The following is an 18,814-nucleotide window of genomic DNA, read 5'->3' as shown; positions in this document are numbered from 1 at the left end:
AGGGCTCTGCTCCCCCCGCAGCTGCCACTGCTGCCTGGGACCGTGGCAGGGTTCGTGGATTAGATTTAGTTACCATCTGTCGAACAGAGAAGTGGCTTGGCCTCCTGATCTAGTTCAAGGCAGGCAAAGCTCACTGAGAGGATTGAGAGGCCATGGGCCTGCTGGTGCAGAGGCAGAGAAAAAAGCTCAGTTAAAGCCTTCCTGATCTCAGGCAGCAGCGTCAGACCCCCAGAGCGCAGGGAAGGATGGCAGTCCCCGTCCCCTTGGCTACGTTACCCTCAGTGGGGACGGAAGTGGCTTGCGATTCGCGGCATGTGAAATAACGCTCTGTGGTTACACAAGGAGAGCATCGTAGGTGTCTTCCTCCTCGCTACTTGTGCCGGGGCTTCGGCGCTGTCAGCATGTGGTTTCTGGGCACAGCCCTGCCTTCCACTGGTACCGCTCCTCCCCACGCACCAGGGACTGTGCTGCCCTTCGCTGCGGCTCTGATGGCGCTAGTGCCCGGGCTCTTGTTGGGATGACATTGCCATGAAAGGCTCTGTCCGTGGCTTACACTGTTCTGGTGCAAAAGGCTTCAGGTGTCACCCTGGTCTCAGTCACCACGGATCATGTGCGGGCGTGGCTGAGAGCTGTTGCCACTGCTCCTGCTGTTTCCCTCTTCTCATCGGTACTGGAGAGGCTCCAGAGAGAGCAAGTGTGTTTCTAGACATGTGTCTGCTTCAGTGCTCGAGATCCCAGAGGCTCTACATGGGGGGACACAGCAAACAGTAAACAGGCTTGATGAATTTCCCTCTAAAATGGAGCTTCTGCTTTCCCTGCCTGTCATCTGCCATCAGCATTAGCACAGGGTTTAGGGAGCTGTCAGAGCAACAGGAGTTATTGGAGCATGGGAACCGGGTGGTGCATCCTTTGTAGAGGAGTTGGACAAGCAGAGAAAGGGAAGAGCAGCAGTAAGGTAAAAAAACAATGAATGGGAGAGGAAAACACCCACTCACCCCTGCTTGTGTGACATGGGTGCACCCCGCCACTGCTCAGGAAAGCTCCCCTGTGGCTAAGCACCACGACCTAATGAGGGGACACAACCAAAGGAGACCGGCAGGCTGGTGCCTGGTCTGCACGGGGAGGTTGTGCTGGTTGGTTGTGGTCCCTGCCCTCTGCCGGGCAGCCCCTCTCAGCCTGCTGCAGGGAGAAGGATCGGGCAGGATGAATCCAAGCGCTTAAAAAAAGTCTGATTGCCATGCTGCCTGCTCTCCCTCTCCCTGAGCATCGCCTGGCTGGCCACTCGGCAGGGCTCTGAGCACCTCCCTGGAGTTTCAGAAATAGAAACAACACTCTCACTTTTTCTTCCCAGCCAGTCTGCAGGAGAAACAGTTTGTTTGGTTTTTCTTTTGTTTGTAGGTAACGTAGCTCTCTATGTGTTTGTTGGGGAAGGCATGCGCCTGCGGGCAGGTCTGGCTCTGAACTGCATCTGGTTTTGATGCTGAGGACACAGTTCCTTCAGCCCAGACTCACCCAGCACCGAACACCTGCTCATTCGGAGGCGACACTGAGCAGGAAGGTAAAACTCCCATGGCCTGAAGTAGGGCACAGTGGGTTTTGAAATGGGGTTCAGAGCCCGGGAGGAGGAGAACAGATCCCCGTGGGCCAGGAGCCCAGCGGGCGGGGATGGTGCCAGCGGAGCCAGCGTGCTGCTGGGTGAGGCTTGAGGCTGTAGAAAGTGGGGCCGGGTCCCAGCCTCTGCTGGGGGAGGACCTCAGCCCAGTCCGGCAGTGGTGAGCACCCTGCGCCCTGGCAGTGGTGTGCAGGGGCCATGGAGCAGTGGCCCCTCCTCCAGCCTCTGTCCTCCTGTGACCCTCCGAAGCTTGCCTGGGCTGGAGGTGCGTTCCCCGTCCTTGTGCCTTGCCAAGAGCCTTTCCAATGACCTCTTCAGAGCTCTCCCCTGCCCTGAAGAGTGCAGACGTGGCAATCAGCAACCACTAATTTATTTTGCTGATAAAGGGTTTTTTGTGGATCTTGGCTGCTGTAGCTGACGCTAAAGCGGCAATTACAGTTGGAGTGAGAAACAAGTGTCCGGTAGATTATCTATGAAGACTTGTTAGCAGCTAATTGCTCTTGTACTGTTTCAGGCCCTGTTTTCCTGTAGCGATTTGCTGTAAATATGGTGTAATCCCTTAATGAGGCATGGCTGATTGGGTGCATGTGTCCACCCAGAGCCATGCTGCAGGAGTTCCCATGCAGGAGAGGTGTGATGTGGTGCTGCGCGGATGACGCCGTGTGTGCCAGCCAGGCCCCTGGCCACCAGCATCGCAGTGCAGCCCCGCAGACGGCAGAAGGGCGATCCTTCCCTGCAGAGACCCCACTTCGCTCCTTTGTAATAACAAGCTGTCTCCCGCCAGCCAGGTGTCATTATCGGAAGCTGCTAAAACCCAGAGACACTGTCTGAGTCCCTCCTGCCGGAGAGGCACAGCACATAAAGCTGCAGGCAGAAGGGGGACAAGGGCTGTAGCTGAATTTTCTCCCTAAATATCTGCTTCTTCTTGGGCTTCATAGCTGTATCACAATAGATTAAAAGGTGGAGAATGAAAGCAGAGTCTCCTCTCTGGAGTCAAAGTCCATGCTTCCTTTGATCTCTATTTGGGAAAGGGAAAAGCTTCATCCCTGCAGTGCTGCACAAGGGTTTGGTGTGCATCAGGGCACGCCTGGAAACCCCTGGCCAGCTGCCAAGGCAAATAGGTGGAGAGGAGGGGGAAAAGCGTTTTGATAAAGTTAAGAGTGCAAACAGCCTGGCTGAGGGAGCTGCCCCAGCCCACTGGAAAGTCTGACAAACGTCCAGAACCAGATCAGCTCTCTCAGTGCAAGCGGTTATTCGCTGTCTCTATTTATGGCAAGTAGGGACTGGAAGAGGCATCGCTGTGCCGTAAGAGGGACATAGTTTTGTGGCTAAACACAGAGAGGCGGGCTCTCAGCATCTGTCCTTGACTTATTAGGTGCTTCATCTTCCCAGTGACAGCACTGATGAAATGTTACCTGTAAGGGTGTGGAGAGGTGCCTAACTATTTTCATGTGTTTTGCAACCCATAGACAAAAGACACAAAGTCATAATTAAAAGTATTTCTGTTGCCATGCTTGGTGTTGCTGGGAGTGCTCACCCCTGCCATTAGCATGGCTTGATGTGGCCCCTGTGATGTGGTTATGGATAGGCAGGCTGCATCCTTCCCAAAGCGAGACCGATTGTGACTTTCGATGCTTCCAGAATATTTCCCATGCTTAGATTTGTTTCAGGGCTCTCTTACAGCTTTTGGAGCACAGTTCATGACCATAAATATATAAAAAACCCTCTGTTGTCCAAATGGTTGGTAGATCAAACCCAGCATTAGACAAAGCTCTAAGTAACCAGCTGCTCACTTGAAATAAATATTTATCATGTTGTGAATGGATTGAAGAATAAACATGTGTCCCTGTTTGTTTATGCTGCAAGGATTTGCTTCAGCTAAGCAGATGCATTTATTCCCCCCATGCAAGCCTGCTGGGAACTCCCCACGTTCCCTTCCTTGGCGGCGCGGGATGTTTGGTCAGAGCTTTGCTGGCAGTGCCAGTTTAAGTGCAGGACCTGCAAATATCATGCAGGACTGCCCAGAAGTGACTGCTTAGCTCGGGGGGGGGGACCAGGAGATGAGTGGCACAGCCCAGGAAGCTGCTGGGCTTGGAGGCTGGTGGCGCCAGGGCTTGGTCGGTCCCTTTGGGGAGCACCGCTCCCCTTCTCTGCACTGGGAGGGCTGTGGACACAGAGGAGCAAGGATGCTGCACACGTTCAGCTGTAGACGAGACTGGCAGCAGCCCTATCATTTCCCCCACAAAGAGTTTATCTCCCTGATGATATTTTATCCCAGCCATAGTTGAAGCTAATAAGGCTTTTAATCAGTTTTATGAGCACCTTCACCGTTTTTCCCCCTCTCCACAAACACAACAGTCAGGCTGGTTGAAGGGACGGAGAAAGCCGGTGAGTGGCAGCTGTAGAGGTCAGAGTTCTGGCTGTCGGGGTGGTGTGCGGTTTCTAAGCCTCCTGTGTGGGATCTGGCCCCTCTGCCCTCATGGGGAGGAGGTGGTCGCTCAGTGTGTTAGTGTTGTATCCCTCAGTTAGGTTTTCTTATTGCCAGGGTGAGCAAGGTGGTGGCCACAGATGCCTGTGCTTTAACTCTCGCATTGCCACTTCACCTCCTTTTCCCAAGGAGAATTAGAAGATGCCAGAGGTGTCGAGGATGAGCTCCAGTGCTAAAAGGAGGGAACACCACTGAGTTACCCAACAGAGAAATGTCCAGCACAGATCCTCAGAGGAACTGTGTGGTGGTAAAAAGTCGAGGGCTGGCAGTTGGGGTCCTTGGTTTCGCAGTGGCTGCCCAGGACCCAGGCACTGCCCCTCTGCTGCTCTCCTTGCACAGCTCAGCACCGTCAGGTGCCACGTTTGTCTGCCACTGCAGCACTGACACGTAGGTGTGCCCTGACACTCGTCCACCTGTAACCTACAGCCCTACCAACCCCTGGTGTTTTTCACCTTTGCATAAAAGCCCAGCTAGATTCTGGGCTAGTCTTTGAAATAAGCAGTAATCTTATTACCTTTATCAATTCAATCCTCTTAAGGTTAAGTCAATCCTATTAATCAGGCTTGTGATGTGGAGAACCTTATTATTTCAAAGTCAATCTGCCCATCAGTCAGTTACGATATTGGGAACAATCAGCTCCAGCCCAGAGGGGTGCGTGACCCAAGCGACATGTGTGGGGCCATGGGTCTCATCAGCTCCGTGACACCCTGTGTGCTCCAGCTGTGGACGTGTCCCTGAGAGGCTGGGGCTGGAGGACCTTCCCCGGGATGGTGAGGTGCAAAATCCTTCCTGGGTATTGACAGGATACGTCCTGCCAAACTTGTGTTGCTTGTTGGTTATGTCTCGGGAAAGGCTCCCTTTGCCTAGGAAATGCTCCTGCTCTCACCACTGCCATGCCAGGCGCCGGCTGGCTCCATCTTTCTGCCTCCAGGGCTCAGGAGCTGGAGGAGGGAGGCATTGCCCAGTGACACCCCCCCGGGCACAGGGATTGGCACCTTGAACCCCTTCGGAACCGGGATGCTTGATGTAGACAGACCCCTTGCCAGGGTTGGATGGGCTTTCTTGGCATTGGCAAGTGCAAACACTGGAAGTTTCAAGCACTACGGGGTGCTCGCCCCCCCAGCCCGGCGGGGTGCTCGGGGCCGAGGGCTCGTGGTGCTCTGGGCAGGCAGGGCTGTCAGCTGTTGATTGGACATGCGACTGAATTAGCTGTCTTCTCTGCTCCGGCTTTGTCCCCTGCCAAGAAGCTTTTTCTTCCCATTTTTTGTGTTTGAGCAATGCGATTAGTCCGCTTCCTTGGTCCTATTGACATGGGCAATGAAGGATTGTTTTCCTGAGCAGGTGTTGGTTTTTCTCTCAGTGGACTTCACTTTCCAATGAGGCTTTTCCAATTCAGGCCACCCCCAGGGCAGCTCCAGACGTCCCCCTGCGGGGACCTCACGCGGAGCGGCGCAGGGCTGCAGCACGCTCATTTCCAGGGCATCACCCCTATTTCCGTATTCTCCTTCCAGCTTCCCCAGGCAGAGGTTTGGGGGATCCGCCGTGGCAGCGTGAAGCAGTCCTGCTGCGAGATGACTTATTTAGTCAGGTGTCCTGAATTGCTGCATGTGAGAAGGACGAGGCAGGGGTTAGGACACATTTCCGCACCCACAGGAAGATGCTGTTTGGTTGTGGTTTGAGACAGGAGGATGAATTCCACCAGGTGGGGCAATGGAAGTGGCATCTGAAGCTCAACAGGTGAAGACCCAGGGGAAATGGAAATGTTTTTAGGCTACACTACAGGTAAAGCAGGATGGAGACATTTGAGGGACAGAACGAGGCGCATGGAGCAAACCCAGGCTCAGGCCAGCGCTGCTGGCTGCCCCGTGCAGGCAGGATGGGTGCTGGGGGTGACACACAGCCCGGGGCGGCCATCCAGAGGATGCTGTGGCTGAAGATGTGGGGAAATGAGCTGCAGAGCAGTGCGGGCGTCCCATGTGGAGGGGAAGCTGCAGCACTGGAAGTACTTTGTGGTGGCGTGTTTGAGCCCTGAGGTGGTGCTGAGGACTCTGCCTGCCGCCTGCCTGCTGCTGCCTGCTGTGGGGACCGGGCTGCCACTCCAGCAGCAAAACTCCTGCATGCGTTTCTAGAGGATGGAGGAGCTGCCTTAGAATAGCACATGCTGCTGTGGGCTCATGCTTGGTTTATTTGAAAAGTACTGGAAACCAGTGCAGCCTTCTGCTGTCATGCTCTGAATTTATTTATTTATGAATTGCTCTTCTTTATCAGCATGTGTGCAGTGACTGAAGTTGCACAGGTTCAGCTGTGTCCAGTCTGAAGCAAATATCCTTAAAATAAACAAAGGAGCAAGCCTGAAGAATGCTGCCACAGCCCTTAATTTTTACTGTAGACCTTTTCCTTCCCCTCTTGACTCCACTGTAATGAAATAAAGCATCTTATTTTCTTCCATTGCCAGGGGCCCTAACTAAAAACAACCCCCTGCTGATCTCTGCTGCTCAGAAACAGGGAGTTTTATTGGCTTTAGTTATTGCATTGTATTCAGAGCCTTGTATGTGGGTGAGTGAGGCCCCCAGAGGGATTCAACAAGTATTTGCATTCCATTTGTGCCTTCCGAGTGCTGGCTGCTGGCGTACTTAAGGCAGAGATACCAGATGTGTGATCCAGAGCTGATGTGGCTTTTTTCTGTGGAGGGAAGGCAAGATCTGGAAGATGGCCCTGGGACAGAAATTGCAGGATGTCATGGGAACTGACCCACGGACGAGGCTCCTTTCCCTCGGCTAGCAGAGCTCCGCTCACGCAAGGACGCTGGCTGTGGGTATTTTGATCCCTGATGTATCTCAGGACTGGTTTGTCCAGCCTGGTGAGATGCCTCCTGCAGCCCAGGGAGACTGGACCTGCTGGGGACGGTGAGAAGCCCTGGCCCGGGGGGATGCTTTTGGGTATCCTGGCTCTCACCTCCATCCCCTGGTCAGTAACAAGGCTGGATTCTGCCACGTTACACCTCAGCTTTGGGTGCTGTGCCGTAATGGAGCTCTTCGGGATTTCAGCAGCTTTCCTTTCCACTTTGGAGACAAGGGGTCGTTTTCTCAGCAGTCAAGCTGCAGCTGCTCCGTAGGGGATAACAACTGCAGCAGAGGTTTGGGGGGGATCTTCTCTGGCTTTGTGTTGAGTCCCACACTGGGATTTTTGCCTCATTTTAAATTCTGGTGAATTCTGTAGATCAGCCAAAATCATAAAAGTTCACATTGTCGCTGGCTAAAACTTGGCCCTTGGGTTTCCACCGCTCGGCAGCCCTGGCTCACGGTTGGGTTGTGCATCACAGCTTGGCCCCGCATCCCGCGGCAGCCAGTCCTCAGCTGACGAGGGGGGGAAAAGCAAACACTTGGCTAAGAGAAGCTATAAAACTCAGTGTTCCTGAGCTAATTAGTATTTTGGGAAAGTGACAGGAAAGAGAATCAAGCAAAGCCAAGGTCAGCGGCTGCTAATTAAGAATCAGCACCTTGTGTCAGCCTGAGCTGTGGCTTGGAATTGAAACGTACCCCGGGAGAGACCCAGGAAGATAAAGGTGATAGAGTTACCCAGATAGCAGCTAACAGGATTTGAGCAGGGGTTTAAAGTTTCATTCCAGCTTGGCTGATAAAAAGGGCAAAATGAGAGAAAATCGTGGGGGGAGGCGTGTGCTTTGCTTCCAGGAGGGATTTTTGCCTCTGCAGCTGCCGGAGCATTGCAGACATAGCAGGATCTGAGGAAGGAGATCTTCTGGCTAAAGAAACAATGGAAATGACTTTTTTTTCCAAAGCTCCTCTGGCTTTTTTGGAGGCTCTTCTGGGAAGGTCACGGCAGCATGTCAGTCCCAGACATGGTCTTGTGGGAAGGCGGGAGGGATCGGGCCGTTGGGTGCTGCAGAGATGCCAGCCTTCCTGCCCTCCTCTCCTGTTCTCAGATGGGAGACGTACCTGCCTGCCGCCTGGATTTTCTTTTGTCTGGGACAGAAGCAGAGTAATGAAGGGCCTGTGGATTAAATGATTTGGGTCTGTTGGGTTCAGGTGGAGCTGTTGGTTGAACCTCGATTAGACTTTCAATGCACAGGCATCCATATGAAAAATGAAATGGAGCTAAGTGCCTCTCTTGCAAATCTCCCGGACAGCAGCTGGCAGGGAATGGGACCTGACTGTCCCCTCTGCCGAGACGGGGTTGGAGCAGGCTGGGTCATGGCCACAGCGCTTCGGGGGGCTCTGGGAGCTGTGCTTCGTGTGGGGATGGCAAGAACAGGACCTGGGTCCCTGCACGGCAGCTCTGGGGTGCTCCTGCTCCCCCTGCCAGGAACAGGTTACATCTGGTACGGTCATGACAAATGAAGGAGAATTTCTTAGTGAAAGGTTATTAACAGAGCAGATTATTTTGTTTTAGAGGAAGGCAGTTTAAAAAAGTGCCCTTGATTGTAGAGGTGAATTGTATGTCAACATTGCTCTGTCTTCTGCATGGGGAAACAGTAAGAGGTCTAATGCATGTGATTTACATGGTGCCAGCAGCCTGTTTCCCTTTGTCGTCCAGGTGAGTGGTGCTGGGTGGGAGGAGGTCGACCCTTTCAGCACCCAGCGCAGCGAGGAGCTGGGCAGGGGCCCAGAGCTGCTTTTCCCATTAGCAATGCAGAGAACAGAAGCTGAATATGTATTAGCATTAAAAACTGCATGGCATTTCTCCTGCATTCATGCTAGCTACAGCACACTAAATATCACACCACGTAGCGGATTTTCAGCAGAATGCATGGGGAGCTACGTGACCCTCTCTGATCAGTTAACACTGAAGCTGAAGCTCGGTCTGAAGTGCTGTTTTTCTGTTAGAATTTGCAGTTCAGTAGCCCAGACTGATGCACAGGGCAGCTGTCAGCATGAGGTCTGCTCCTGCTCACCCCTTCCATTGCTCTGCAGCACAGAGGATTATAAAATTGCATGCTATTTGGTTGTGTGCACATCAGATCAAAAGTGTGCCCAAAATGTGTGCTGTAGCAGTGCTGTTTATTTCCTTGAATACTAAGGAAATAGGACATTTGAGCATCTCGATGCATATTACAGGATTGATTCTCAGCTGTTAACTGTGGGGCACAGCTCATGACATCTCAGTATGCCCCTGTTTTGCAACCAGTGCAGTTAAACACCAAACGCAGCCAATTTAACGGTGGAGAAAATGTTTTATCCATAAAACGTGAGGCTGATATGAGACCCAACGAAAAACCAGCACTGATGGAGGGGCGCATATGGTGCAGGCCTGGAATGAGTCGTTTTTTGGGGTGCAAAAGTTGTGACTCTCTAGAGATATGAGGCTGGAGAAACAGGAGAAAAGTCGGGCTGGTAGTAATGCGGCATGCACACACAGGATCACCTGCAGTATCTCCACTCCCTCTTGTGTCTTACGAAGGTGAGACCTCTCTGGAGAAGGGGAGGCTGCCTGTTCTGCTGAACAAAGCATATGTCAGTACGTGGTGACCCACTGTGGGCTTTGCTTTCCAGGATTTCTTGACTGACCTGATGATGTCTGAAGTTGATCGCTGTGGTGAGAATGAGCATCTCATTTTCAGGGAGAATACATTGGCCACCAAAGCAATTGAAGAATACCTGAAGCTGGTGGGGCAGAAATACTTGCAAGATGCCTTAGGTACGTACAGAGCGTTGGCAGGTCTCACCCAGAGAGGTCCTCCTCTAAGCTGCAGGGTGCTCTGCGTGGTTGACGCCATCAGCTGAGCCCTGATGTCCATAGGAGGCACCAGCATTTACCTGCTGGAGGGTTTCTCTGGCAGTGGGGTCCGAGCCTGGGGCACAGCCACAGCCGCAGCGGGCAGCTCTCTGCTCCCAGGTGAAGGTCACCGCTGAGTTAGCGCTTTAATCTGCTTTCAGAGGAGATAACAAATTGATGTTTGAAGGCATTATGCTGCCTGCCAAATCTTCTGTCTCGGCGCTGGCAGTGTCATGGAGGCTGATTGAATCCTTCCCCTGATTGCACACCCCCGCCGGAGACGCTCCCCCGGTTCCTTGCAGCACTAGTGAGTCAGATGAAATCTCCCAAGTTACAGTGATGAGAGTTGCCTCCCAGATCACACTGGGAACCCTCCTGGTGTTTTTGTTTTTTAAGTGCTGGCTATGTTTATGGCTCCAAAAATATTTCTCTTGATGCAAATGAAAATAATTAGAGCTTCTGCTTCTGGGCAGGTCAGGAAGGAATTGCTGTGTTGCTGAGTGCAGCCAGCACAGCGCGAGGATGGGGAGAGGCTGCCTTTGAAGCATTGTGTCTGAACCTCAGCCAAAGGCAGCTAGATTGGATCCACATCCTAGCAGTAGGATGAGCAGAGTTTCTACTGAGCTGTTAATTTTTCAGTATGTTGGGTTCCTACTAATGGATTTGTGTAATGTTAGTAAGGAGCAAAGTACTGTAAATACTTTATTAAGATAATAATAATAATAATGACAACATTGAGGAAGGGGAGATCACTGAGCAAATTCAGTCAAACCAAGAGATAGCCCACAAGAATAGGAAAAGGAATATTATTTATTTCTGCCTTGTAATGCTTTCTGATTGAAGGCAAGTCTGTAAGTAGATTACCTCATAAAATTTCTAAAAAGCCAGGAGATTAGTGAAGGCAGAGAATTTTGAAATATTCCCCTTTCAGGGCTCAATGCAAATGCTGCCAAGCCAGCTCCATCTAGTACAGGAGGAGCCTGCGGTTCTTGCTTGCTGTTTGGGGCCCTGATTCTGTGTAGACCTTTTATCAGTGAAATGATTCATCTGTGTGTCACAAGGGAACACAATACAGCATAGCGCTTTCCTTTAAACCATGAAGCACAAGCAAGTAATAGGGCCGGATAGTAACAGCAGGCATCACCTGCAGGCGAGCAGAGAGGCTCCAGAGCTCCCTGGCAGAGCTGAAAATACATTGGAGAGGCTCTCCAGTACGTAATTAAAATCTGTTTTGGCAAGAGGGGAGGAATGCAGACTAGAGTGGGCAAAAAACAGGAGGCTGGGAAAATCCAAGACAGTCAGGAATTAGGAGATGAGCAAACTAACTGGAATTAGAAGAAAACCAAAGCAAATCTATCTCCCAGAACATCACCCGGCCCTGCAGGTCCCTAGCTAAACACTCTCTCTTAATCCCCATTATCCTATCCCCCGGTCTCCCCAGCCACTGCTGTGTGCTAACTGGGATGGACGACTGCAATCCCCCCCAGCTGGACACGTGCCGAGGCGGTGGGAAGCACCCTCAGCCCGGGCAGCAGGGGTCTGTGCCCGGGTACCCCAGGGTGAAAGGTGGCACGAAGGCGAGGAGCTGGCAGAGCAGGCCCACAGTGTGAGTCTCTGCAAGGGTGAGGAGCAGCCAGGCAGCAAACAGGAGTGCAGGGAAACTGAGAGAAATATTTTAATTTAATTTTGTGTGATGTTCAGCTCAAAATAAACCAAGTAAATTGTTTCTTTCCTTTAATTACCTATTTCTCCTGTGAATCATGCTGGCTTGTCAGCACCAGGGCACAGTCTGCAGTAGCAGGACATCCTACAAATAATTACAGAACTTGCCAGTGTACTTCCTACTGGATTAGCCCAAGGGAGCGTCTCTGGAACTGGTGTAATGGGGGGTCAGGGCAGGCTGAGGAAGCGGGTGTTTTGGCAGCAGGGTTCTGATGCAATAGCCCATAGCCACAGAGGCAGAGCTGCCAACTGGGGAAGAGGGATGAAACATGCTCGCTGGGAGTCTGGGTGCCTTTCTGCAGGGTGTGCTGTATTGTTTTGTGAGCTCCCAAGGCAGTGCTGGCTGCTCCTGGGTCCACTCGGAGATCTTGAGAGCTGGTCTGGGGCACAGTCTGCCCCGGGAGCCACCACCGCCTGCTCTCGTACCCGGCTTCTGTTCAGCCAGTGTGATGGGGTGTAGGGTAACTGCTCCAGCACTGGGGCTTACGAACAGTCTCGCTTGAAGACTGCGTGTCTCATGTCTCCAAAACCCATCACCGACTGTCTGTTTTACAGGGGAATTTATCAAGGCTCTGTATGAATCAGATGAAAATTGTGAGGTGGATCCCAGTAAGTGTTCGTCTTCGGACCTTCCTGAACATCAGAGCAACCTGAAAATGTGCTGCGAGCTGGCCTTCTGCAAAATCATCAACTCGTACTGGTCAGTATCCCGCGAGTGTCGCTCCCCTCCGCATGCCCTCAGCTAGCGCAGAGGCGGTACAGCTGCAGGGGACAAGGGTGGCAGCAGTCCATCTTCAGGCTGTTGGTACTTGTCCCTTAGCTGCGCTGATGGGCAGCTTGTCAGAGAGCTTCGGAGGGAGAGCTGCGGGGCCCTGCCTGCGTCCCGCAGTGCATCAGGGGGTCCTGGTGGTCCAGGAGCAAGGGTGGGGATGGCCAGGGGGTGAGGCAGCAGCTCCCGCTCAGCCAGAGTTTGGAGTATCTGCTCTGGGGGTGCGACAGACTCACTGATTCCCCGTCACGCTTGTTTTCAGTGGGTGCTGAAGGGTTACTGGCGCACAGACACAGGGATGGGGCAGTGGAGTCAAGGAATACAAAATGCCTTTGCCAGTGTGACCAGTTCACAGAGGGACTTGATGCCAACTGTATATGGAAGTCTGGAATAAAGGGCAGAAATCCACGTCCTGGGTCTCCTACCCATGTAACCATTCAGTCTGGATCAAACTGATGGACTCTGCCTGCCTCCCCAGAGCACCAGGTGAAGTTTTGAAATCCTCTCTGCAGCAGGCAGGGTCTGTGGCACTCCTCCTGCCTGCAAGGAAGCTGCACCAGCACAGGGAGCTTTTGTTTAGGCAGATGTTCTCTTGTTGCAGAGTGCTGGAGCCTGGGAGGATGCTGCTGTTACTCCCGGGTTGCTGTTTGGCTCAGCATCCTGCATTCCTCTGGGTTAACCCCTCTTTCTCCGAGCCCCGGGGTGCTTGCTGAGGCAGAGACAGGGAGCCCATTGCCTCCTTGGCCCAAGGCCTGGTATGCAGTTTGCGGCATTTCCTAGTTGTTTGTTCTCGGGGTAAAGGTTCTTGCAACTAGTTGGAACAGGCCCGAATATGGAAAGTTGATTGGAGTAAGGTAGTCGTATCTTGTCATGGAGGTGGCTGTCAGGCATGGCTGTGTGCATGGTGTTACCTGCTGCTCAGCCCTGGGGACTGGGAGCCAGGAGTCCTTGGGTCTGTTACAGCTGCTGCCTGCAAAGATGACCTGAAAGGGGAAAAAATGGACTTGTGACCCTCTTTACTTGGAGAAATAAAAATATTTTCTTCCTGCTTCTTGCTAACATACCCAGAGACTCTTGTCCTGATCATATGAGAGAATGATCATTTTTGTCTTACTGCTGGATTTGCAGTCTTTTTGCTTAGAAGTCTGGACCTAGTTTTTATTAATGTATTTAGTAGCAGCACTGTTGTTGCAAAACATCAACTAAGGGTAATATTGGAGGAAGGAAGTATTTGATAATAAAAAATTCTCATTTTTTCTCCTATCCCAGCTGTTGTGTTGAGGCCTGAAAACTCATTATAGGTAATCTCCCAGGATACTGAGTGTGCCCTCCTGCAAGCCCAGGAGGGGAATTGCTTTTCTTGATATTGCTGAGGGAGAGAACAAGCAGCGAGAGGCTCACTCAGACTTCCTTTATCTACCACAAATAAGCAAAGGGCAGATTTCTTCACAGGTATCCTATACCTTATCCTGGGCCAGTTAATAACTCTGACTCAGGAATGGCGTTTACCTGCTCTCCCAGGAGGGTTTCACTGCTTTTAGTCACCAGTGGATTATAATTGTTTGAATTAATGTCTTCCTAAAAATTCCCAAAGCAGCACTAAAAGGTTGCTCTAAAAATAGGCTGGAAAAGTGACCTAAGGAAGGTCAGGAATGCACGGGAAGTTTGTTCCCCCAGTCCTGCCTTTCCGAGGAAGGCTGGAGCAGCTGAGCTGCTGCTCTGAGTGGTTCCCCCTCGGTCCTTTGTGCTCAGCAGTTCTTGGGAATTAATTGGGCTGATGAGTGTTCGGGATTGGCCAAGGTATCCTGACAGCTAACGGTCTTGCTTTAAATAGAGTGCCAGAGTGTGCATGCTTATCTGCCGGAGAGAATCAGAGAGAGGAAAGAGGTTTACAATAACTGAAAATTGTTATAATTATGACATAATTTGGACATCTGGAAAGTTTCAGTGTAAGCAGAAATTCAGCATGTGGAAGCTCGTTACTGGAAAGTTGGGTAATGAATTACGGGCCCGTTTGTCACATAAAGCCGGCTAACTGAATTCCATCCGCTGTTACACAATTAAACTTTTATGGTCTCCCAGCCTGTGATAGTGAACAGTACTCACGGGCTGTATGCAGCCGGTGCATACATTTTCAAGGGTTTACTTTCCAGAAACTGTACAACCTGTCCTGATCATTCAAGCCTTAAATTGCTTAAAGGATTCTCCTGTTTCTGGGCAAATACCATGAAGTAAAAGGGCTTTGTCCAATTGTGTGGATCAAGCCAAAGACAGAGGAGAATTTATCCAGCCAAAGACGTTGGCTAATGTTATTTATAAAGCACAGGGTAAAAGCTCGTGTGTGTGAAAGCACGAAGCCAACACAGAGCAGGAGTTGAACATGATGGCAGCATTTCCTGAGCATTTCCATGGAGTGTCACCGCCCATCTCAGAAGGACAGAGAGAAACCTCCTGGAAACCTGGAGCGCAGCTACGTGGGCCGCTGTATGCAGCAGTGCCGTGCTGAGCGGGCTGCCTGGGGTGGGAGGCGCGTGGCGGGGTGCCCACTGACTGGGATTAACAGCAGCAGCCCCAGACCTGGGGCGTGCGGCCGGGCAGTGTGGTCTGCAGCTGGCAGATTAATGAAATGAGAGGTGAGGGCTCTGCCTGCTAAGCGTGCGCGCTGCTGGCTCAGAGAATGGCCACGGAGCTAGAGGCCACAGCCATTTGGCTGCAGGGTACGTGCCACTCTTGACGGACCACAAACCCCACAGGTCCTGAAGTCTGCAGCTGTGGTGAGGAGCAGTCAGTTGGTCTTGATGAAGTGAGTGTCCGTAGCCCTGGGAAGCAAGAGGCCGGAGGACGGGGAGTGCTGGCAGCAGGAGGAGCAACCCTGTGTTCACCCGGAGGCCTGGCGGTGCTGCCGCAGGGGCAGCGTGCACGGCTGGGTTCTTCGCTCTGAGTGCTCCTCAGTTTCGGAGCCTCCCACCTGGTTCTTGCTGCTGGTGGCCAGCGGACAGGGTCTCTGGCCATGCAACTCCCATGGTTTTCTCTTCTTCCTGACTCGTGTGAGGTTCCACCGCAGGGCAGCCAGTCCCAGAGAGGGGGCAGGCCAGTGAGAAGCCAGCTGACGTTGCTTTGCTTCTCCCAGATAGTCCCTGCAGCAAAACTGGGAAGCCATCCTCTGAAATGGCTGTTTGTTAAGGAAATTTATGTCCTAAAATGGAGTCTGACCCCTCTTCAGTCTGCTTTTGTACCATCCAGCCCTGTCAGTAAACAGCTCTGGTTTTGAAACAAAGATGGTTGCTGGCCAGGGCAGCCTCCGGGGCGGGTGGGGAGCTGTGTACCAGGGGCCCAGGGGCCCAACGGCAGTGCAGTGGGACCCATTGCCAGCCTGCCTCCGCGGGTGGGAGTATCCAGCTGAATAAATAACACATGCTGGGAACAGGATAAGGTGGGAGCAGGGAGCTGGGGTGGGCTGAGCAGAAACAGGCAGCAAGTTCTCCAGCGATAAGGGCTGCTGCAGCGAGCGCCTGCTGGACCCGAGGAAATTCTGGTATCCAGGAAAGCCAGGCTGACGTCTGTGCAGTTACAAGGCTGGAGTAACTCCGGTGGGGCTCTGCGTTTGTACTAGTCACAGTGGGATTTGATCCAGGTGCTTGAACAGGAGTATTACAATTTGCACAGCCCTCCCTCCAAGCACCGGCTGTGCCGGTGACACCGGTACTGCTGGTGTTTCTGCTGAGGGGGTCCCACAATGCTGTGTTTCTTCAGGAGACGCACTCCACCTTGGTGGCTGAGCTTCCCCCCAGCTCGTAGTGCCCCATGACACAGCCAACTGAGTTGTGATGAGCTGCTTTGCACACTTTGTTTCGTATCTCTGTCTTCCTGGTTGTCGGGGGTTTTGGCACCCAGCATAACCAGGAACATTAGTGTGATGAAAGCTGCTTCTCTTACAACTTTACGGAGAGGCTTTGCTTTTTCCTGTGCGGTTTGAGTCTCTTAATAGACACTCTGCAATAAAAAAAGGACAAGAGCCTGCGACTGGTGTAGACAGCAGTGCTGCTATGGATCAACAGGGTGAGAGGGCTCTACTGTTGTACAGGTCTGGGGGTCGCACCCCATGGCTGATACGCACCATGTTTAGTTACTGCTGTGTGGCAGTTTGAACACCCTGGCCTTGAACTTGCCATCCCTGCATGTCCTTCTGTCATTTCAGTGTCTTCCCGAGGGAGCTCAAAGAAGTTTTTGCCTCATGGAGACAAGAATGCAGCAACCGAGGCCGCCCAGACATCAGTGAGCGACTGATCAGTGCCTCCCTATTCCTCCGGTTCCTCTGTCCGGCCATCATGTCCCCGTCCCTCTTCAGTCTCCTGCAGGAGTACCCAGATGACCGCACTGCGCGCACTTTGACCCTCATTGCCAAGGTCACCCAGAACCTCGCCAACTTTGCCAAGTAAGCCGGGGTGCAGGAGCGGGAGGGGGCAGGTCTGGAGAGGGGGAAGGAAGCTCCGGGTGTGTAGGCAGAGCCACGGCTCCGGCGTCAGGAGACCCACACTGGCTGCTCCTTTCCTCGGTGGAAAGGGCCTGTTTGTTTCCTGTTGGCTTTTTCCCCCATGTCTCTCTGGGACCCGTGCCCTCACTGTTAGGTCAGGGAGATCATTTAAGTTTCCAAAACAGGACATGTTTTATGAGCAGGAAAACAGGCTGTTTTGACCACACAGACGAGCAGGCAGGGTGGCAGCAGGAACGCCCCGGCACAGCCAGGCACCTTGTCCTGTGATGGCTGTGCGGGGCATGGCTGGCGGCGGTGCACTGCCCACCTCCCATCACAGGCACCAGCAGGACCAGAACCCAAACAGCAGCAATGGTGTGCATAGCTCAGGAGCTGGTCTTTCCCTCCTGTGAGCTCTGGGACCTTCCTTGCTATTAAAATGCAGTTGTCTGAACTGGGAAGGTATGAAAAGAGAATGGGGACACTATCAATTTCTAACTAAGCCCATTGGTTTGATGGAAACAAAGCAGGAGATTCCTGAAAATCTTTCCACTGGCTGCAGCTCTGAGCTACTTATCCTGAACTCTGATAACAAAACGATGAGCTTTCTGAAACATGAATGGACAGTTTCTGTCTAAAGCTTCTTAGATTTGGAAACTAGCTTAGTACACACGCTCGCAGTCAGGAATGCACGTACACGCACACAGACGGAGACGGAAGACATACAAGTGTGTTACACTAGATGACAGAAATTCTCTATATTCCTGACCAATCCCTAACTAAAGGGTTTTCAGATATTCAGCACTTTGCAGGAAAGACTCTTTAACTAAGCTGACATTCGTCAAGCCAAAGTGATCAAGCAGAGCTGTCCTGCAGATGGCACGCCGCCGAGCCTCTGCTCACAGACTCACTGGCACTGGCACAGCACCAACCGCTGCTGGTACAGTTGAACCATGAGGGCCTCCCCGTTGTGCGCTAAATAAGACATCTAACTGAGAGCGAAGTCTGGGTGGAGTGCTTGGAGGGCAAAAGGAGGTTGCAGGAAGCCCGTGGGGACAAACGGGCTGGCCCAGCTGCATTTGTGGCTCTCCAGGGTGATCCCCAGAGCAGTTGTGCTGGGGCAGCAGCAGCCAGCATGGCTGGAGTTAGCTTCAGTGCCCGTGGAAGAGTGGGGAGAGTGCAGGATTCCTACCACCATCATTCATTGGGCTTCAGTCAGTTGATGGTGCTTGGTATTACGATTTCTTTGTTTCCAGTGACAGGTCCTATTTCTGGAGGCTGTGCCCTGACCCAGCAGTAAGATACACTCCATTGCCAAGAACAGCTTTGTTTCTCTAGCTTTCACCTTCATTTCTACTGCAGAGATCCCACGCTGACGAGGACTTGGCTGGATTAGGCTGGAGTTAATTTTGGTTCCATGTTCGGTGAGGTACCAGGTGCCTGCTAGCAACCTGATGATCCCAAAGGGTTCAAACGCCAGAGGAAGGCTCTGGCATTCTTACCTGCGTAGGTACCTACCTGTTCTGTTGACTGCACTTCTGTTTACAGGATTTAGCTGAAATTTGTATTGCTGTCTTGATAGGTTTGGCAGCAAAGAGGAATACATGTCCTTTATGAATCAGTTCCTGGAACACGAATGGACTAACATGCAGAGATTTCTACTGGAGATTTCCAATCCCGAAACCATCTCAAACACAGCTGGCTTTGAAGGCTACATTGACCTGGGCCGGGAACTGTCCACTTTGCACTCACTACTCTGGGAAGTCATTTCTCAACTGGAGCAGGTATCCGGGGGGGTTGCAGAGGCAGGCTTTGGGGTGAGCGCAGTTGGCCAGTGCTGGGCATACACATCACACCACACACCTCCCCGTGTCCAGCAGGTATCAATCCATTAGCTGTATCTGTGCACAGCGCAGCTGTTACTAACCCTTAGCACTTCCCCAGCCTTTGCACATGCTGCAGAAGTAGCTCATTCTTTACATCCTTCTTTGAGGCAGGTGACTATGGCTCTTTCCC

General features: G+C 52.2%; 1 protein-coding gene across 1 annotated transcript in view; it reads left to right on the top strand.

Annotated features, from left to right (window-relative positions):
* The window catches only part of DAB2IP (DAB2 interacting protein), a 140,943-nt gene that overhangs the window by 108,220 nt on the left and 13,909 nt on the right, over positions 1-18,814 (top strand). Inside the window, exons 6-9 of the mRNA XM_009322128.1 lie at positions 9,611-9,755; positions 12,111-12,255; positions 16,523-16,759; positions 18,381-18,582. Coding sequence (XP_009320403.1) covers positions 9,611-9,755; positions 12,111-12,255; positions 16,523-16,759; positions 18,381-18,582 — 729 coding nt within the window. The remainder of the gene's footprint in view (positions 1-9,610; positions 9,756-12,110; positions 12,256-16,522; positions 16,760-18,380; positions 18,583-18,814) is intronic.

Source organism: Pygoscelis adeliae, unplaced genomic scaffold, assembly GCF_000699105.1.
Source record: "Pygoscelis adeliae isolate BGI_AS28 unplaced genomic scaffold, ASM69910v1 Scaffold114, whole genome shotgun sequence".
NCBI classification, from domain to species: Eukaryota; Metazoa; Chordata; class Aves; order Sphenisciformes; family Spheniscidae; genus Pygoscelis; species Pygoscelis adeliae.
Note: the sequence above shows the minus strand (reverse complement) of the source record. Positions and strands in the feature narration are given on the sequence as shown.